Genomic DNA, 17634 nt, shown 5'->3' with positions numbered 1-17634 from the left:
CAAAACTATTCAAACACTACCAACTGCCAAGTTGGTACTATCATGGTGTCTCCTGTCATGCTGTGAGAGTTTTACACTTTTGCATACATGCTCCGTCTCATAACCACATAACTCATCAGTGCTTGGACTGCTACTGTATGTGTTTACCGGTCCTTTACATGAGCATACAAAATTAATGTGAAGGTGATGAAGTTGTTTTTGTATACAAATGCACTTTTGTATACTTTTTAATATTTTCCCCCAATGTACTGTACAAAATGGTGTATTTCAGACTGGAATTACATTTAATTTAATTGTCTTTTCAACCTCAAAACACACGAAAATCCCACTTTATTCAGTTGATCAGTATTTACAGCATTCCAAAAAGTAGAAGTGCTACAAGTCCAAACAATAGCATGACAAAATTGACAAGGGCTAACATCATAAAACATAAATCAGACATGAATAATGTAAAAATCTATCAGAGCATCTATTGAAAGGAAAGTGCTTCTCCCCAGAAAAAGCTATAATACCAACACATTTAAATTATTACCTCAAAAATGTTGCATGTTTAACCAAACCAGTCACCCAACCAATCCAACATTTATACATTATTGTATCCTAAAATGTATAATGATCATTAGACAGACTTTTATCTAAAATTTACTGAAGTTAAAGATAAGCCGAATGCTTCCTTTCCCTGCAGAAATAAGGCACTACTTGGAGGTAACATTAAAGATGGACCAATGTAACACTTTTTCACATTCTTCGCCAAATACTCTCAAATATCTGCCTTCAAATTACGCACATTCCAGCTAATCTTAAAATCAACATTTCACATTTAGGTCCTAAAATGATATACTTCACTCCAACTACAACTCAGTAGACATCAGCATTCATGTTGCAGACCTTTCCCCAACAACCACCATTTATGATGAACTCAGAAGGCTGCTGAGAACTGTGGGAAAAGTGCACAAGGATTTAAGTGAACTGGACATTTTTTACAGGCAGTGAGTTCATATTCATAATATTCATATTATATTATGTAGTAAGCACACATTGATGATGTCTTGTCCATTCATAATTTAAATATCATATCAAGTAAAAGCATAGAGAACACTGAAGTTAGTATGACGTACCCTGAGGCTCAGCCTGTGTGGCAGGGTCCGCTTTATGTGCGCTCTCTGCATCAGCTGTGGGAATGGAACACTGTGTTAGTGATACTTACGCCAGAGGTTCGTTGATGCCTTGCATAGAATGTTCATGTTCAGAAGACCATAAAGTAGAGAATGAGATACAGCAATACAGACCTTCGGGTTTGAAGCAAAGCTTCTTCTTTTGGTAGGCAATGTAACCGGAAGCTGCCCCAACAATCGCTACTCCAACTGCAGCCAGAATACCAGCAATTTTACCCGATCCAGCCTCTGAAATGCAACATAGTCTTTAGAGATCGAGCTTACAAACAGAAGTAGAGAATTTGTAAATGAAGATACTCATTTCTATATGAACCCATGTATGCTATCAATCCACAAGGGGGTGGTATGGTGCTGTTAAGGATCATAAAGTATACAGCTAAAGAATAATATTTCAGCAGGCTAGCTGTACACGTGATGGCATATTTTGTTTCCACTAAAAATGAGTTATAATAAATTAGTTGTATAAATGTTAATATATTTAAGAAAGCAACTACTAAATAATAGCAAAAAAACTCAACAGCTGAACAAATCACAATGAAGACAAATCTGGGCTAAACAAAAAAGCCAACCATACACTACATGACCCTAACACTTTTTAAATGATCGGTTCCATTATGTAACAGAGAATCAAACTGTTGTGAAACCACGTCTGGATTTTTCCAGGTGAGTCACTTTAAGGAACTTCATTAATATTAACTACATTAACATTAACTTTTGTTAACCACATCTGTACATTTAAATTCTACGTGACTGACTGAAAGTCAACAAAACACATTTTGTCTCTGTAATAGCGGTTGTGGTCAGTGATTCAACACATGGCACTGAAGATATTTTACATAGCTTGGATGCTGTACATTTTAAGCATGCCAACTAAGATTCCACTAAAGTGAGGTATAACTGTAGTATAACTAACTAAAGCCTTATCACCACACACAGAGAGAGTTTGGGGGGGGGACTCTGTGTTCTATATCATTCTGGTACATACAGAACATCAATCATCGTATGGGCGAGTACCTATAGATCATATATCCTTAAGCACATACTCAAAGTCTTGCGGAAGACGCATAGCAATGCTCTGAGTACCAAAGCATGAGTAAGGGTGTTACAAAAACATGTCTCTTCTCATCATCAGTATACATTTGACATACTGTTCTACCCACACCTCAGATCTCCCAGAGTAGCTGTATAAACAAATTCATTATTAATTATTTGATTGACCATTTTTGATGGCATGTGACTCGAGATGAAATAAAAATACAGTGGCACATTGCCACCCTCTGAGGCTCTCTTGTTCTGTATCGCTGTCGCACTATGCCCTCGGGGGCCATGCCCTTTCTATAGTAGAATAAGGAAACTAAACCTCAAAGACAAGACGGGCAAGATTCAGCCTGATCTTCCTACTACTGTGGTAGCATGAGATGATGGTTTTGCATAACCCTCAGAGAAAAAAAAATCTTATACACATCAGAATCAAATAACGTCAAATCTAAGAGAACACTTAATGCCACAGGAACAGCTTCAAGGATGCATCCCTCTAACATCTGATGCTACTAGACAGGCTAAAGAAACTAAGCACAAATACAAAGACTTTGAAGTTCCTTATATTGGTAATAGTCCATTGGCAGAGGGCACTAATCAAACACAATGCAAAGCTGTGTTAATACACCTACAGTGCCTACAGAAAATCATCATACCCCTTTGAAATAGTTACTTTATTTGTCATACAGCCTGAAATCAAAACACATATCTTTTTCCAGTTTTATTATTTATATTATTAACATGAAAATAATGGAAAAAGGGCAACAGTTCTGAAAATTAATAAAAAATGAAAAGCTAGAATAACAGGGTTGGAAAAGTCATCAATCCCCTGATTTAATACTTCATAGAGCTTCCTTTTGCTTTAATTACAGGCATCAATCTGTTTGGATATGTCTCTATTAGCTTTGCACACCTAGATTGGGGAATATTTGCCTATTCTTCCTTGCAGAATTGTCCAAGTTCAGTCAAATTCTGTGGGGAACGGCGATGGACTCATCCACAGATTTTCTATAGGATTTAAGTCAGGGCTCTGACTTGGCCACTCAAGGACATTCACCTTCCTATCCTTAAGCCAATGCTTTGTTCTTTTGGTAGTATGTTTAGGATCATTGTCGTGTTGGAAGGTGAATGACCTGCCCATCCTCAGCTGTCTAGCAGAAGGACGCAGCTTTTCCTGAAGAATTTGGGTGTACTTGGCAGCATCCATTATCCCTTCTATCCTGGCCAATTGCCCAGTCCCCCCTGAAGAGAAACATCCCCACAACATAATGTTGCCCCCACTATGCTTCATAGTAGGCATCCACATGGTAGCAGAATATTCCAGATGTGTTTTTGCATAGTGCAGACGAGACTAAGATTGAACTTTTTGGACTGAACACAGCACACCACCCAAAACACAGCAAAGCTAACTAAGTACAGTACAGCTAAATTTGTAAATAAAACTGGAAAAATATATTTTTTAAATGGGTTTTGATTTCAGGCTGTATATATGACAAATAAAGTAACAATTTCAAAGGGGTATGATGATTTTCTATAGGCACTGTAGATACACTTATGGGGTGGGGGCTTGCGTTTCTTTAGAGATCCGCAGTCTTGGTTTGTAATATTAAGTGACACATACACGTAAAAGTGCAGGTGACGTTCCATAGCAATTATCAGCTGTCTGCAGAAGCAGCAATGGCATTGAACGGTTTTTGCAGGTTGTGCAAAAAATACATGAAAGTGAATGGTATTTACACCCACTCGATCAATTTGTTTGCTAACCTAAAAAATACATTGAGCATCGTCGAGAGGTTAAAGGGAATTGGATTGACGGTCGTGAGAGACTTTGCCGTCACTTCTCTATCTTCATCGTTTTAAACCTACCAATAGCATGCCAGGTGGATAAGTCAGTTTGTGATTGGTCCCGGCAAAATTGTAACGGAAGTAGCAGAGGTGCACAGGTTTCCAGCCTGAGCTGCATGGCAAAACAGAAATCGCCGGCAGATCAGGCTCGGTTTACCCAGTCTAAGGATTTACTCTACCTTTGTCTTCAGCAGCTCCTACAGGAAATGAATAAAAGATCATTTCAAAAGATTAAAAAAGAACTGAAGATACAAATGAACATAAACATCTTGATATTGGTATGCCATGCCAATTACATACATACTGTATTTTAGATCCTAGATTTCATAACAGATTGCCATTGTTTAGAAAGGAAGATGAAGGAATCTATGTTAATAGTTTTTTTTTGGTCAGGCTTAAAGGCAAAACAGCCAGATGTATTTTTCCAAATAAACTAAATTGACTAAAGTAAATAGTTCAGTTGGAGACTACATGAAAATGACTAGTGCCTTGCTGACGATACTGTGTTAAAAATATAGACCTGAGCACAATATATTTTGTTTCCCTTACTCCGACAGCACTAGCCATCTTAATCACAAACAGCTCATACAGCCTGTCACATCTCTAATAGCCCTGGTAAAAGCTGATATGCATACTCTTAAATAGGATTTTGTAAATTGATTTTGGATTTTGTCACTACAATTACAGTTCATTGTGTGTGTGTGTGTGTGTGTGTGTGTGTGTGTGTGTGTGTGTGTCCATGCGTGTGCGGGTCAGTATGTTACTGAGCATGTTTAAGTGGTTCTAAGTGACATACCATCCGGGCCAGATGCAGCTCCAGCAGAGCGTGCTGCAATAAAGAGCCAGAGAGAGTTTTTCAAAACACAGCGCTGCTACTTTGTCCAGACAATATGGTGATTAGAGTTAGCACAGGAACATACAAATAATAGTAACTAATATAGATGCATATAGATAGAATTGGTTAATGACTACCAAAAAGACTTGATGACAAATCAAGTTTCAGCGGGGCAAGCTCTGAACAGAAGGTTAACAAAGGAGTTAGTCATTTGCTATTGGGCTAAATATTACTGTACCTCCTTTGCCCTCAACAGGACCTGAGTCAGCAGGGGGGTCATTGGCTTAGGAAGGACAAAGCAAACATGCTCAATGAGTTATTTGAATATCAATCAGAACACATTCATTAGCTTCATGCCACACAGCTTTCGCATTTCGCTCGTATTATAGATCAGGGGAAATAGAGCTAAGAGTGAGAAGATTAGTGATATGCACAAGAACAATAATGGTGCTTTTGTGTTTCAAGCATCACATTTCGTTAACATGCTCTTCAGTCCTATAATTATAGACTTTCTGCCTCAAGGTCAAGCCAAACGAACAGGCTGGTTTCTGTAACCAATTACACCAGCTGGTAGGGAAGCAGTTAACAGGGAAACAGACAAAACACCAGGAGACTAATGGGAAACAGAACAGGGACAGTTAAGGGTGGAAGTACCCTGCTGCAGAGACAATGAAAATGTTTCCACAGTCCAGCTCAAAAACACTTTTCAAAAGATAAGAGGACATTCTATGACATGTATAGAAGTGCCTGTAGATTTTCAGCCAATGCTGTATGGGACATAATAGAATTTTGAGTGGTATTCTAGTATAACAGCATATACTTTGCCAATAGTTCTGACATCTAATCGACAGAATAGATTAACCTTTTCATTTAAAACTCAAAAAAGCAATCATTCCATCACTAGGGATAAAGAGCTAATGAAATGTACCTGGTTCAAGAGCATCACCTAGATCAAATCCACCTATTAAGGAAGAACAAAATATACACATTTGCATAAATGTAACATGGATAATGAGGGGACTACACCATTTTTTTTTCAGTAATTTGTTGATGCATTTCTGTCTACCTTCAACAGGTTCCACTTCCTCCTTTGACACTGGAGCTTCTATTGCAACATCTGAGGACAAACATTGATATGCAAATTATATGAACATTAGTAACCTGTTGAGCATGTCTGATCATTTCTCATGACAATCTATGCAACATCACAGGGGTTATGAATTCCCAAAGATGTTCAATGCTCTGCATTTAACCTTTTTCCAACATTCAACATTCTAAAATGTGGCTGTTGAACCTACCGGTCTCCTCTGTGGCAGGGTCAGATCCACCTAACATTTACAAACACAAAATATTACACAGGATGAGTACAGTATAGTAGGCCTATAATATAATGACTGTGCAGCTCATTTTCACAAACACAAAAGAGTTCTGCTGCCACCTTCCACTGGGGCCTCCTCTTCTGACGGTGACGGTGCTTCAGTTGCCTCTGCGGTTGATAAAGAGAAACCGGTTAATATCTCCCAGGCACCCAGCGCATTCCTATTTTACAACATAATTAGCTTGGGTTATGTGATTAAAATGCTGTATGTAGTATGACTCATTTGTTAATGCAAGTTTGAATAAAGACACTCGGCTGTGACTTTGCAAGTCACTCAACTGAAATATATGTACCCACCTGGAGCAGTTTCATCAGCGGAGTCAGCTTCACCTGAAACCAGCATTAGATGGGAACTCTTTGAATGACTGTCACCTATATTTTTCATATGTTCTTTTCATTTTTTGTCACACTACAGAGATCTTTTTGTAGTCTTCTCCTACCTTGTGTTACCCCCTCTGCTTCTTCCTCGGCTGGTGGAACTGCAGTTCCCTCTGAAAAAGTCAAGTAATTACTGCATAATGTCCTTTCATGAACAGCATGTTTGTTCAGTGTTTTGCCATACTGTACAATTTTAGAGGAAGAAAAACAGACCTGGAACAGCTGTATCGCCTGTATCAGCTTCACCTGTCACAAAATGTACATAAAAAGGCAAATGCTTGAGTAAAGGTCTGTGACACCTTTGAGTTTCACATTTTTCTATAAAGCCTAAACGCTGTACCTTCTGTGGGTGCCTCTTCACCCTCTGATGTTTCTGGTGCTGCTGCAGTTTCTAGAAAGGAATGGATAGTGGTAATAACAAAGAGGTGTACACTATGCTGCAGGTCGATGCAATAAATGTTTCAATAAATAGAGGGCCCCACACCATAGAGAAAAAAACAAAGATGCTTGCTAGAAGAAAGTCTGTTTTAAGTTTATTTATATAGCACATCATCATCACAATATATATATACCACTGCAAATTTGAATATGACCGTCAACACAATTGAATGTCACTCAACAACCGTAGGATGACATCAGAAATGTGTGCAGTGGTCTCTTATAATATACACATACAGTATATGTGACCCAATCTGTCACATATCAACACAATCACAGTGACTCAAAATGATATCTTGGTCAAAGTCATATCTTGAATTGTTATATAAGATATAGCATTTTTAATTGTGGCCTCCAGCCATCTTTTTCCAATTGAAAAACTGAGAAAATGTGCAATTTGAATTTACAGGTTACAGGCAGGTAGAGGTAGGAATTGCCTTGCCTGGATGCCAGCTGAATTTAGCCCTGGCCACATTATTTGAGGTCGGGAAGTTTGGTCTGGACTTGTCTTGGACTCCTTTGTGGAGACACTATAGACCTCTGAAGATCGCCTACAAAAAAGGAACCAAAGCTGCCTCTTTGCCCATATAAGGAGATCCGGGTATTAATTGAAGCTAACTACCTATTGCAAGTTGCATTGTAAGTTAGCTCTGGGGTAGCAATGATCAAAGTGTGCTGTCTTCACGTACCGAAGATCACAGTATCCACTTGATCCACTGGACAGATGAGCAACGGTGCCTCATCCATCACGTCATCTGAGCAGCTTAGGTTGATTTTGTTTGCAACAAAAACGCTGTGGCTAGAAGCTAGACTAATGGCTTCTAAGACCCCATATGGAAAAATGCATATTTCCATGCGGTTTGGCTTTCATTTACACAAAAACGGACGTTTTATCACTGAAAACGATTATTTCTGAAAACTTAAGCCAAATAAGTGGACATGTGGGAAAACTCTGGTTTCACTTTCATCAAGGGAAAACAGCGTGTTTGCATTGTGACTTGTTGTTCCCTCTTTTGTTTGAAATCTCTAATTGGCCACCTGTTTGCTTGAGGGGTTTGCGACACCCTTCTCCACCATATTCCTAGCATTGGTGTGAACAAAATAATTTTTTAAAATGAAGGAGGGGATATATCCGTTTTCCGAATAGGCTACCCTGCTACGTATTTTGTTGTCTATGATTTTGCAATTGGGCATTGTACAAGACATTGACAGCGCAATAACTTTTTAAAAAGACAAGAAAACAATTGTTAAGGCATTAGTGGAGAAGAACGGTTCCGGTGTTCTTCCTACAGCTCACATAAGCTTTTTTTGTTGCTCTGATTGGTTAGGTCTATCCAATTGAGTACAGACCCCCCCCCCCCTTGTCAGATCGGGTCACATATACAAGTAGCATCGTTATTACGGTCATAAAAACTAAAACAACAAAAGAAGAAATAATCCCATATGTTCTATTTAGCTGAAATTATGGTCGAGTCATTTAGTACACAGACACATGAAGCAATACATTCAACCAGAGTACTGTTACAGTACTGACCTTCTACTGCAGCCTCTTCCTCTACTGCAGCCTCTTCCTCTGCTGGAGATTCTGTGGGTGTTTCTGTTTAAAGTTGAAATGGTGGTTATTGTGCCAATTTAACATATTGAGAATATTTTTTTTTTAATTATATCATGGTTCGAAAGAATTACAAATGATATAAAGATACTTTCAGTATCTTCTTTGACTTCTGAACCTAAAAACAAATGTATATATAAAAGTCATAAGAAAATGACTATGAAACTGTGAAACCAAAGTTATGTAGACCTACTCAATAAAGATAATCTGTTATGGAATTCTACTACTGCTGCATTCAGTTAGTGATAAGTTGGATTATAGCACACATAAACAAATCTGTAGAGAGGGCCCTAAAGAAGATAAGGGCATCACCTTGACTAAACTTAATTGTTCATAGGTATAACACAGAATACACAATGCACAAACAAGACCAGTACATCAGGATTGTGTTCAACAAACGTGCATGCCTTGCCTTCTATCTCCACTGAGACAGAAAATGAGTTAAGACATGGGCACCAGAACTCAATCTAAGTTTTTATGACAAGTTGGGGCATTTCCAAGGATATCAACTCCACCATGAAAATAAAATATCTACACGTGAGCTCATCAAGAACAAACATGTTTGGGGCCCAAGTCTGGAGCACAGCCACTGAATTGGCAAGCATTTGTTTTGAATTGGTGCTGGTTTTGTCTAGTGGTTCAGATTCTACTTGGGTTATTGCTGTTATCTAAACCACTGGTTCTTAACTGGTCTAGCTTTGGGACCCACAATTACCCATTCTTTTAGTCGCGACCCATATGTTTTAGCGTTCAAGCCAGTGGATCATACCGTGAGCTACATAAGACATGCAAAGTGCCTGTAGCCCTACTTGTTTGGAACATGCTGATGTTTGGCATTACATTTGTGAAGTCTTCAACTCCTGTCACGTCACCTTTCAAAGACCTCGACGGGTTTGTCTTTGACAGGGGTGCTTAGTTTCCATGTGGCATTTTGGTTTTTATGGTTTCATGCTCTCATGTACTAGGGTCATTCCACGAAAACGTGCCATTTTGCATTCAAAATATCTAATTTTCAAAGTACTGTTTTTAAAATCTTGAAGCACCTATTTTGATGAAGTAGATTCTTACCTCTCAGAAAAACATGCGGTGCCATCTCAGGCTATCTTATTTATTTATTTATTTACTTTAACAAATAGTCAATGGAGGTATGTGTGCTATGTCAACCCTGTTACCAAAAAAAAATTCATGAATATTATACAAATAATTATGTGTTACATAAATAATTCTGGAGTTGAACACATGAATTATTAGATTTTAGGATTGACAGTAACAGGGTTGACAGTAACAGGGTTGATGAAATATTGTTATCGGCAGCCATTACTAGCCATGTGGTGGACACCAGGACACCACATGGTGTGCATTCAAGAGAGGTTAAAATGCTGTTAAATATTTACATTTAAATTTTCAATCAAATTATTTTTTAATGCATGATTTTGTGGTAACAGGGTTGACAAAACTAGCTTGTCCCCTTCTGTCAGACGGAGCAAAACCGTAATAAAAGTAATTAAAAGAGAACAACACTTTTCTGGTCTTTTCACCATTAACTTCCTGGAAGGCAGGGGATATCACTTCCTGAAAATGATGTAACTTTTGGCACAGTTCATTTTCTCCAAAGGGGTTTTTATCCAAAAGTAACAGGGTTGACGACAACATGGGGACAAATGTAAAATGTTGATTTTTTCATAATTTTAAAAACATTCCAAATAAAATTGTTTAATGATCCATGAACAAACACTTGAGGCTTTTTGTACATGTATTTATTTTTATGATAATTTGACTTTTTTAATCCTACATAGCCAATGATACTAGACAAGTCATACCGAGGGACAAGCCATTTTTACAGCTTTTGCAATATTCCTAATACGAAAAGTGCTTAAAATCCTTTAAAAAAAAAAAAAAGATGTATTCTTAAAAAGTAAATAATTTATTTTTACCATTATTATATTTCCTAAAATATAAAATAATTATGAAAAAAATATTGTTAATTCAGCTTTGCAAGACACTTTTGTTTGAGGGACATAAAATGGCACGTTTTCGTAGAATGACCCACTAACAATTCACTGCACACCACACACTAGAGTTTCTGTCCCATTTTGTCCTCAATTTAAGTGAATCCATATCCTACTTCAAATATTCAGGGTCGTAGCCTACTAGCATATATCGCTAAACTGATGTAGCATGACCCGTCACATTAACATTGTCCATGGCAACGACTGACATATGAATAAAGTCGATCAAAATAAAGGTCCAATATTGGATCTGATAAAGTAGCACTTAAAAGGGGCGGGTTTTTTTTTTACCCACAAGCTCCGCAACCCACCCGGTCGTTTCTAGAAAAGTTAGCAATGACGTTGCTCAACCACCATGGTACGCCTTGCGACCAAACAACGACATTGTTACACTTGTTTCCAAAAAGCATCGTAGGCTACCTGTGTCGCAATTCGCTACCTCCGACGTTCGAACACTGTAGTTCCAACAACGTTGTTGATGATGCAGCGATACATATCATTGGTGGAAACAGTGGCAACGTGTAATACCCCACCCCCTAGAAATGTTCTGTCACGGCCTATGTCGACATTTTTCTAATCTCAACCGAGTGATTAATGCTGGCATTGTCATTGCCATCAGCCAAAACCTAAACCTATTGCAAGTATATAAAACAGTTAACTTAAGCTGACCAAAATGAGTCATTATTATTTGTGTTAAATATCTATGTTGGAAAAAATATATAGCCTGGACGAATTTCTGGGTATCGCACACTTTATCAACTGTCTCTGGCTTATGGCTTCTACACACAGTTGCATTCCGTCAACGCATGCCGGTGCAGCAATAGCTGAACGCGAGTGACGGGAGAAACGCGCCGCAACAGACCCACAATTCAGCTGTTGCTGCACCGACAGACGGCACCGGCCAATCAAGCCAATCTACGGACAGCACCAACCAATCACATTATGGTTTTACTTCAAGTCATTTGCATAGCTACTGTCGGGAACACCCACTGGCATGCGTTGACGGAACGCAGCTGTGTGTGGGAGCCGTTACGGAATGGGATGCGTCTCCAGCACTGCAACGCACCAATCAAGCCAATCGACGGACGGCACCAACCAATCAAAGCAGCCTACGGTTATACTTCAAGTCATTTGCATAGCTACCGTCGGGAACACCCACTGGCATGCGTTGACGGAACGCAGCTGTGTTTAGGAGCCGTTAACGGTACCGCGTCGGTGCACTGCACTCGGCCGGAGTTCGCATCCTAGCTCATTCTTTTTACCTAGAGTAGGCCATGGTCATACATATAGTGACTCTACATCGAGAGACCAAAGACATCACTCAAAAACAATTGAATCTACGTGTCACACTAGTTCACCTGCAGTTAGCGAGAAGCAAGAGGACAATCTCACATCATAAGAAAATCGAACCTACAACGCTGGGATAACAAGTCACCTGCTTTAGCCAATACACCATTTATCACTGTGCTGATTTAAAGAGTCTGTGAAGATTATAATTACTAGCCTATCAAAAAGCAAGGCAATACTCAATATATTACATAATATTTATATATAGCAAGAATGAGCCAAGTAGGGGAGTCAGTCTCTTAATCAAAATTAAGCTACAGGATAGATCAATCATTAAGTCACGAGATAAACATCCAGTAATTTTTCGTTTTCGTAATAGTTAGGCGGTTGTGATTTTTGGTTAGGCGCTCTGGACACCAACTGGAACTACCAAGGAATGACACAAGTGGGACTGCCCAGGGGCAGTAGTTCAAACGACCAAACTTTGCGTCCTTGTTTGCGATTGAGAGTTCGAACTTCCTTTTCTAGAAACACCAAATCCAAGAACGATGGAGCGAACTACCAAGGTTGCGACGCAAGTTAGCAAACAACTCTTTCCATAAACGAGCCCCAGAGCGGTTCCGCAACCTACTTTTGGGTCCCGACCCACCAGTTAAGAAACTGATCTAAATCACATTCCCCTACCTATTGCACTGAGACACACCTAAAGGAACTCAGTAGATGTATGTTAAATTACCATTTCAGTATTACATTTCAGACAGCACCGTAAATCATAAACAGCAGTACAACACAGGAAGCAAAAGGACAGCCAGATTAAACAAGCTAATAATTATTTTTTAAAAACATTTTCAGAAGATTTTCTTTCATCTAAAAATGTGATTTAGTTTCATTGTGTGGTTACAACCATTGAGCTTTAACAACATAGTTTGTGTGCAAGCAGTTCATTGTTTAACTATGCTCAGACCCACCCAGAAGAAACTAAACTCTGTTCAGGTATATCAACTGATTCCATGGCTAATTATTCTTTATTCTAAAAAATAGCTATATTAAGCAATGTTCTGATATATATTAAATTCCCCATTGCTGAGATGAGGGTTCAATTCAAATGAACAACAAAATATATATATATATATATATATATATATATATATATATATATGACTCACTCAGCTAACAAATACAATGTTTGAAGGAGTCTTATACTTTAGTGAAACCAACCTGCTGCATATACCTCACCATTCCACACTGCAAATACCTAAAGAACATGAAATGTAAGATCCTCAAGTTTTCTAGACAATGGCATACAGGAGACTGACCACATTGGAAGATTATGTGTGCCTGCAGCAACAGCAAAGCATGCTGATCTTATAGTTTATTTTCATTCTATAATAGCTCAATTTATAAAATGTCCTAATCAACCACAAAACTCTAAAAAAAAGAGCGCCTGACTAACAACGCCTTAACGACTTATCTATCATCTACAACATACCTTCATCTGGTGCAGCCGCGTCCTCTGGGACAGACTCTGTTGGCGAACCTTAGATAGTAAAATAAATCTATATTAAATGTTGCTGTAATGACTCACCCACACGCTGTCATTGAGCCATGAATCTTGCTGTAGAACAAAATATCAGAATTTAAAAGTACTGAGTTGATTTAACATTCAGTCCAATACAAACCTATATGTACTGAAACTGACTGTGATATCCCCATGTATGAACCTCATTGTGAACTATCTCAATCAGACATACTGTACACATAACAAATAAAACATGGCCAGCTTGCCCATGTTACTAACTTGATGAATAAATAAGACAAATAGACATGGTTACAGTACCATCAACCAAATAGCAAGATACTACTCAAAGTCAACTTAAGACCAACCTTCTTCAGGAGCGACTGCTTCCTCAGGAGTTGAATCTGTTGGCAATGCTTTAAGCATAAGGACATATTAACATAATGGTACTTACATACAAATATTCACTAAAGAAAGAATGTAGACATGGAGAAAAAATGGTTTTAGTTGATGTAATATGCTAATTTTCATTCTGCATCAACTTACCTTCTGCCTCTGCTACATCCTCTGAAACATCTCCCCCTGGACAGACAAAGTTGGATAACAAAACATGGTCAAAGCAAACCAGAATAATAACATAAAATTCACTTCCTTAGACATGTACAATTAAGTAATGTATGGAGCTTGATAGCATGTATGTTTTTCCACTGAGACAGGTTTGGTCATGTAAGCTACATGGGTGACAGTTAAAAGCTTTGTCAGAACATTGTGTACCCTGGTTCATTTACATTGTTTCACAGGGGGGGAAGTGGCTTATCTATAGAAAGTGTACGTGTGTTAAATCTTTGTAGGTGATTATGTAATCCTTGCTCCATATTCACTTCGCATTATGTTGGTTGACCCCTGACATTGCCATTAAATGTAATCCACTTGAGACGATACTGTTCTCCAGGGCTATTTTCCGCTCTTCTGTTTGAACGTACAGTATATGATATACAGCAGACGTTCCCTATCACTTCAAGCTGTAATCTATGATGTAACATTGCATACTCATCACTAACTGCTGTGGTGTTGTTGGGCATGGCACTTTCATTACCAGAACGACCTTTACCTCTACCTAAAGATTCTCTGTATGCATTTTCCAAACAAGTACTCTGTTTTGCCCTGGCAGCATATAATGTCACTGTTTACAGTTGGCAAATATATACACATGAACAGAGGAGGCCAACATCACACCTCAGACAACGTGCATCAGAGGCAAAACCAGTACATTTCATTTCCAAATCAGTCCAAGAAAACATAAGAGTTTCAATTTATTTACCATATCCATGATCAATCTCCTAAGGACTGAATCCAAAACATCCCTTTCTTTCATAATTCTAAGTTCACTCTAAAGGGTGGGGTCTGCAGCAGGAGTAGGATTGGATTTCTGACTGCACCCTGTCCATTCTCTCACTCAGTGAATGAATGGGACAACTATAACCAAAATAGGCCTATAAATGAAAGATTGATGCATGCTTGCCAATCTGTTGAATTTCCACTAGACTTCACTAATACACAGTCAATGACGTAGGCCTACCCAGTTAAAATAAAGGTAGATAGATAGATAGATACTTTATTGATCCCCAAGGGGAAATTCAAGACTAGGCTATAGCAAACTGGCTAGTGAGACAAAGCAAGTGAGGAGAATATACGAAACATCTAAAGAATGTTTCAGTCAGAGTCTGACAGAGTCCATACAACATAAACAAAGCTGCTATTATCAAAGAAAATGTAGTTATGTTTTAAATATGATCAAAGGACAAGGTGTTTAACGAGCTTAATGTTGCGGTTTCTGCATAGAACAGGTTTGTCGCATTTTGGATTTGAATGGTTTCATCCCCCTGGACATTGTGTTCTAGAGGGTAAAGAACAACATACGTGATGCTATGATGGTCAAAGAAAGGTAGACTATCAATTAGAACATCAATCTTAAGTGTTGCTCGTCTTGTCTTGCTATTCTTTGTGATACCTTTGTTGTATTTTTTTTAAAAAGTTTTTCCCTATCCCCAAATCCAGATTTGATATCCTTAATCCTGAAGGAGGCTTACCTTCCGATTTCACTCCCGTAACAATAGTTGCAAGCAAGAAAATCCACAAGTATGACATCATCGTGGCTTATTAAAATAAAACCGATAAACGTTTCTATAACTGCAGAGCTTTGTTCTAAGCTGTCAATAATTTGTGCCAATGCACTTCTCCAACGTGTGCTCACAACACTGTCAAGTCTATGACTAGCCTACCGCACTCTTTTGTTTGAACATTAGTGAGAAACTTTCTTGGGTGTTTCCCTGCCCCGCCAGCCAAACGTATGACTGACTTGTTCGGGGTCCAATTGCACGTAAGGAGTTTTCCTAAGAGTTTTCACAAGAGATGCTAATGCTCGCCAAACATAGGTGTGTTTTCCAATGAAGCGCCAGCAGGCATGGTTTCAACCGCACGCTGTCTGACGTCACTGTTGCACGCAACTTAATGGGATTTAATTCATCGCACTTATAAGGCCTCTCTTGTCTTAGGAGCAAAGTCGCCACTTTCACGTTGAAACTTTTTCAAATCAATATGGGACAATGGCATCTAGTCAAATCGAATTCTTTCAAAAATGACCGTAACCTAAGCCTAATGCATTTTCTTACACCTTAGGCAAGGTTTTTGAAAGCAGATGGCTATGTCTTAAATCATATAACTTGAACAACAATTAGGTTCGTCTTTGAAAACTCTCAAAATGACGTTTTCATTGTCATTCGCTCTGAGCCATCAAGCCTACGAATTCAAGCGTTGCATCCTTTGAAATGACATGGTGTGCCACCTAGCAAACAGCAGATGTACTGCACTTCACTCTAGTATATACCTATTTTTTACCTGAAGTGGGATTTGTGTGTGTGTTAATTAAAATAATTAGGAACTAATTATCAAACTGTAGGCTATATAGACATATAGGCCAATCCAATTTCTGTTGACGGTAGAACTTGAGCATCGATGAAACAGTCAAAAAAGCCTATGTTGGTTTAAGGTATGAAATAGAATTATCAGTAGTTATAGGCTAATCAATGCGATGACATTGATCACGGGGTTATTCGTGGCAGGAATGCTGATGCTAATTCTTGTGATGATGTCTGCGTTGACGTGGGTTTCCCTGAAAGACAATGTGACCATATCACACAGAGCACCTCCGACATCCTTTACAATTGCGACCAAGTTGAGTGAACGGACGGAGGAACTGTTGAATAGGCTACATCAACCTGTTTCCCAACGCAGTAACAGTGTCTATTCAGCTGAGCTGGGTGGCAATTTTCACGCTCAATAGGATATAAATTTACCTTTTACTACTTTTTTGCCCAAGCGTGGTTTCATTGTGGTTCGGTCTTCATGATTGCGCTGTGGATTTCAGCTTCAGTCACTGAGGTGCATCTCGGAACACAGCTCGTTTCCCTTTTTGAACCTCTATTCTGCTCAACTCTTTACTGTCAAAAATCGGAACCGCTTTTAAAGATTTTCTCTAGCTTTACTGGAGACAGACGTTGTCCATCCCTGCGCTTCTAAGACTTGTTACAAACTGTGCGTCGCTCCTCCGACTGGCTGCTGACATGCAGTCTTTCATATCTCCGGTGACAAAGGCAATTTTAGTGGCTTTGTTTATTTTTGCTATTTTGCTTATTCTGTATGTCATACTGTGGTACATATGCCGAGATGTGGATTGTGATCACGGCATCTGATGTTGGAGATTCATCGAGCATCACTGAAACGGAATAGAGTAGATGGCTATGGAGAAGTCAGGGTGACCCTGGTGAGTCCAATGGTATGTCATCAATCGCTTTCCACGGGAACCGTTATTTATTTATAACATTTTCTGTTACCTTTGGTATTTTATCCAATTTCAGCGGCGCATTGAAATACACATTGACGTTATGATGAACTAATGGGAGATTCTTTCTCGAATTGACAAAAATTTAAATGTTTGGTTTTGATTGATTCAAGCGTGTGTTCCAATATAGGCTTATTGTAGCTGCACCACTGATTAAAAAAGGTGAATGAATTGTATTGTAAAGGTGAAGATTGAGACTGACACTTTGGTGGGTTAAAATAG

General features: G+C 38.7%; 1 protein-coding gene across 2 annotated transcripts; it reads right to left on the bottom strand.

Annotated features, from left to right (window-relative positions):
* Window positions 1-273: 273 nt before the first annotated feature.
* Window positions 274-15922, bottom strand: LOC143100442 (uncharacterized). 2 transcript variants are annotated; one of them, XM_076263628.1, is made up of 19 exons: window positions 15602-15921; window positions 14058-14093; window positions 13880-13927; window positions 13485-13532; window positions 8622-8684; window positions 6990-7040; window positions 6863-6895; window positions 6712-6762; window positions 6569-6601; window positions 6332-6379; window positions 6192-6221; window positions 5960-6010; window positions 5822-5854; window positions 5132-5176; window positions 4855-4887; window positions 4238-4255; window positions 1290-1403; window positions 1119-1172; window positions 274-937 (listed from the first exon to the last, which is right to left on the bottom strand). In XM_076263628.1, exons 1-19 carry the CDS (start codon window positions 15660-15662, stop codon window positions 909-911), a joined length of 879 nt encoding a protein of 292 aa, XP_076119743.1. In that variant the 5' UTR covers window positions 15663-15921; the 3' UTR covers window positions 274-908. The 2 variants fall into 2 exon arrangements, with proteins under 2 accessions (XP_076119743.1, XP_076119744.1); XM_076263629.1 differs by lacking the exon at window positions 5132-5176 and having other exon boundaries at window positions 15602-15922.
* Window positions 15923-17634: the final 1712 nt, after the last annotated feature.

The sequence above is a fragment of the Alosa pseudoharengus genome, unplaced genomic scaffold (genome assembly GCF_046254945.1).
Source record: "Alosa pseudoharengus isolate Yale_2024_CS ecotype anadromous, Long Island Sound unplaced genomic scaffold, YU_APseudo_1.1 YU_APseudo_1.1_scf_3, whole genome shotgun sequence".
Taxonomy (NCBI): Eukaryota; Metazoa; Chordata; class Actinopteri; order Clupeiformes; family Clupeidae; genus Alosa; species Alosa pseudoharengus.
This window is presented reverse-complemented; position numbering and strand designations above follow the sequence as displayed.

Coding starts and splice junctions, on each gene's coding strand:
- LOC143100442 (XM_076263628.1), bottom strand. CDS start 15,662: ATGATGTCATACTTGTGGATTTTCTTGCTTGCAACTATTGTTACGGGA. Junction 7,041..8,621: donor GGAAGAGGCTGCAGTAGAAG/GTCAGTACTGTA, acceptor ATTCCTTTCTAG/AAACTGCAGCAGCACCAGAA. Junction 4,888..5,131: donor TCCTGTTGAGGGCAAAGGAG/GTACAGTAATAT, acceptor TCTTTATTGCAG/CACGCTCTGCTGGAGCTGCA.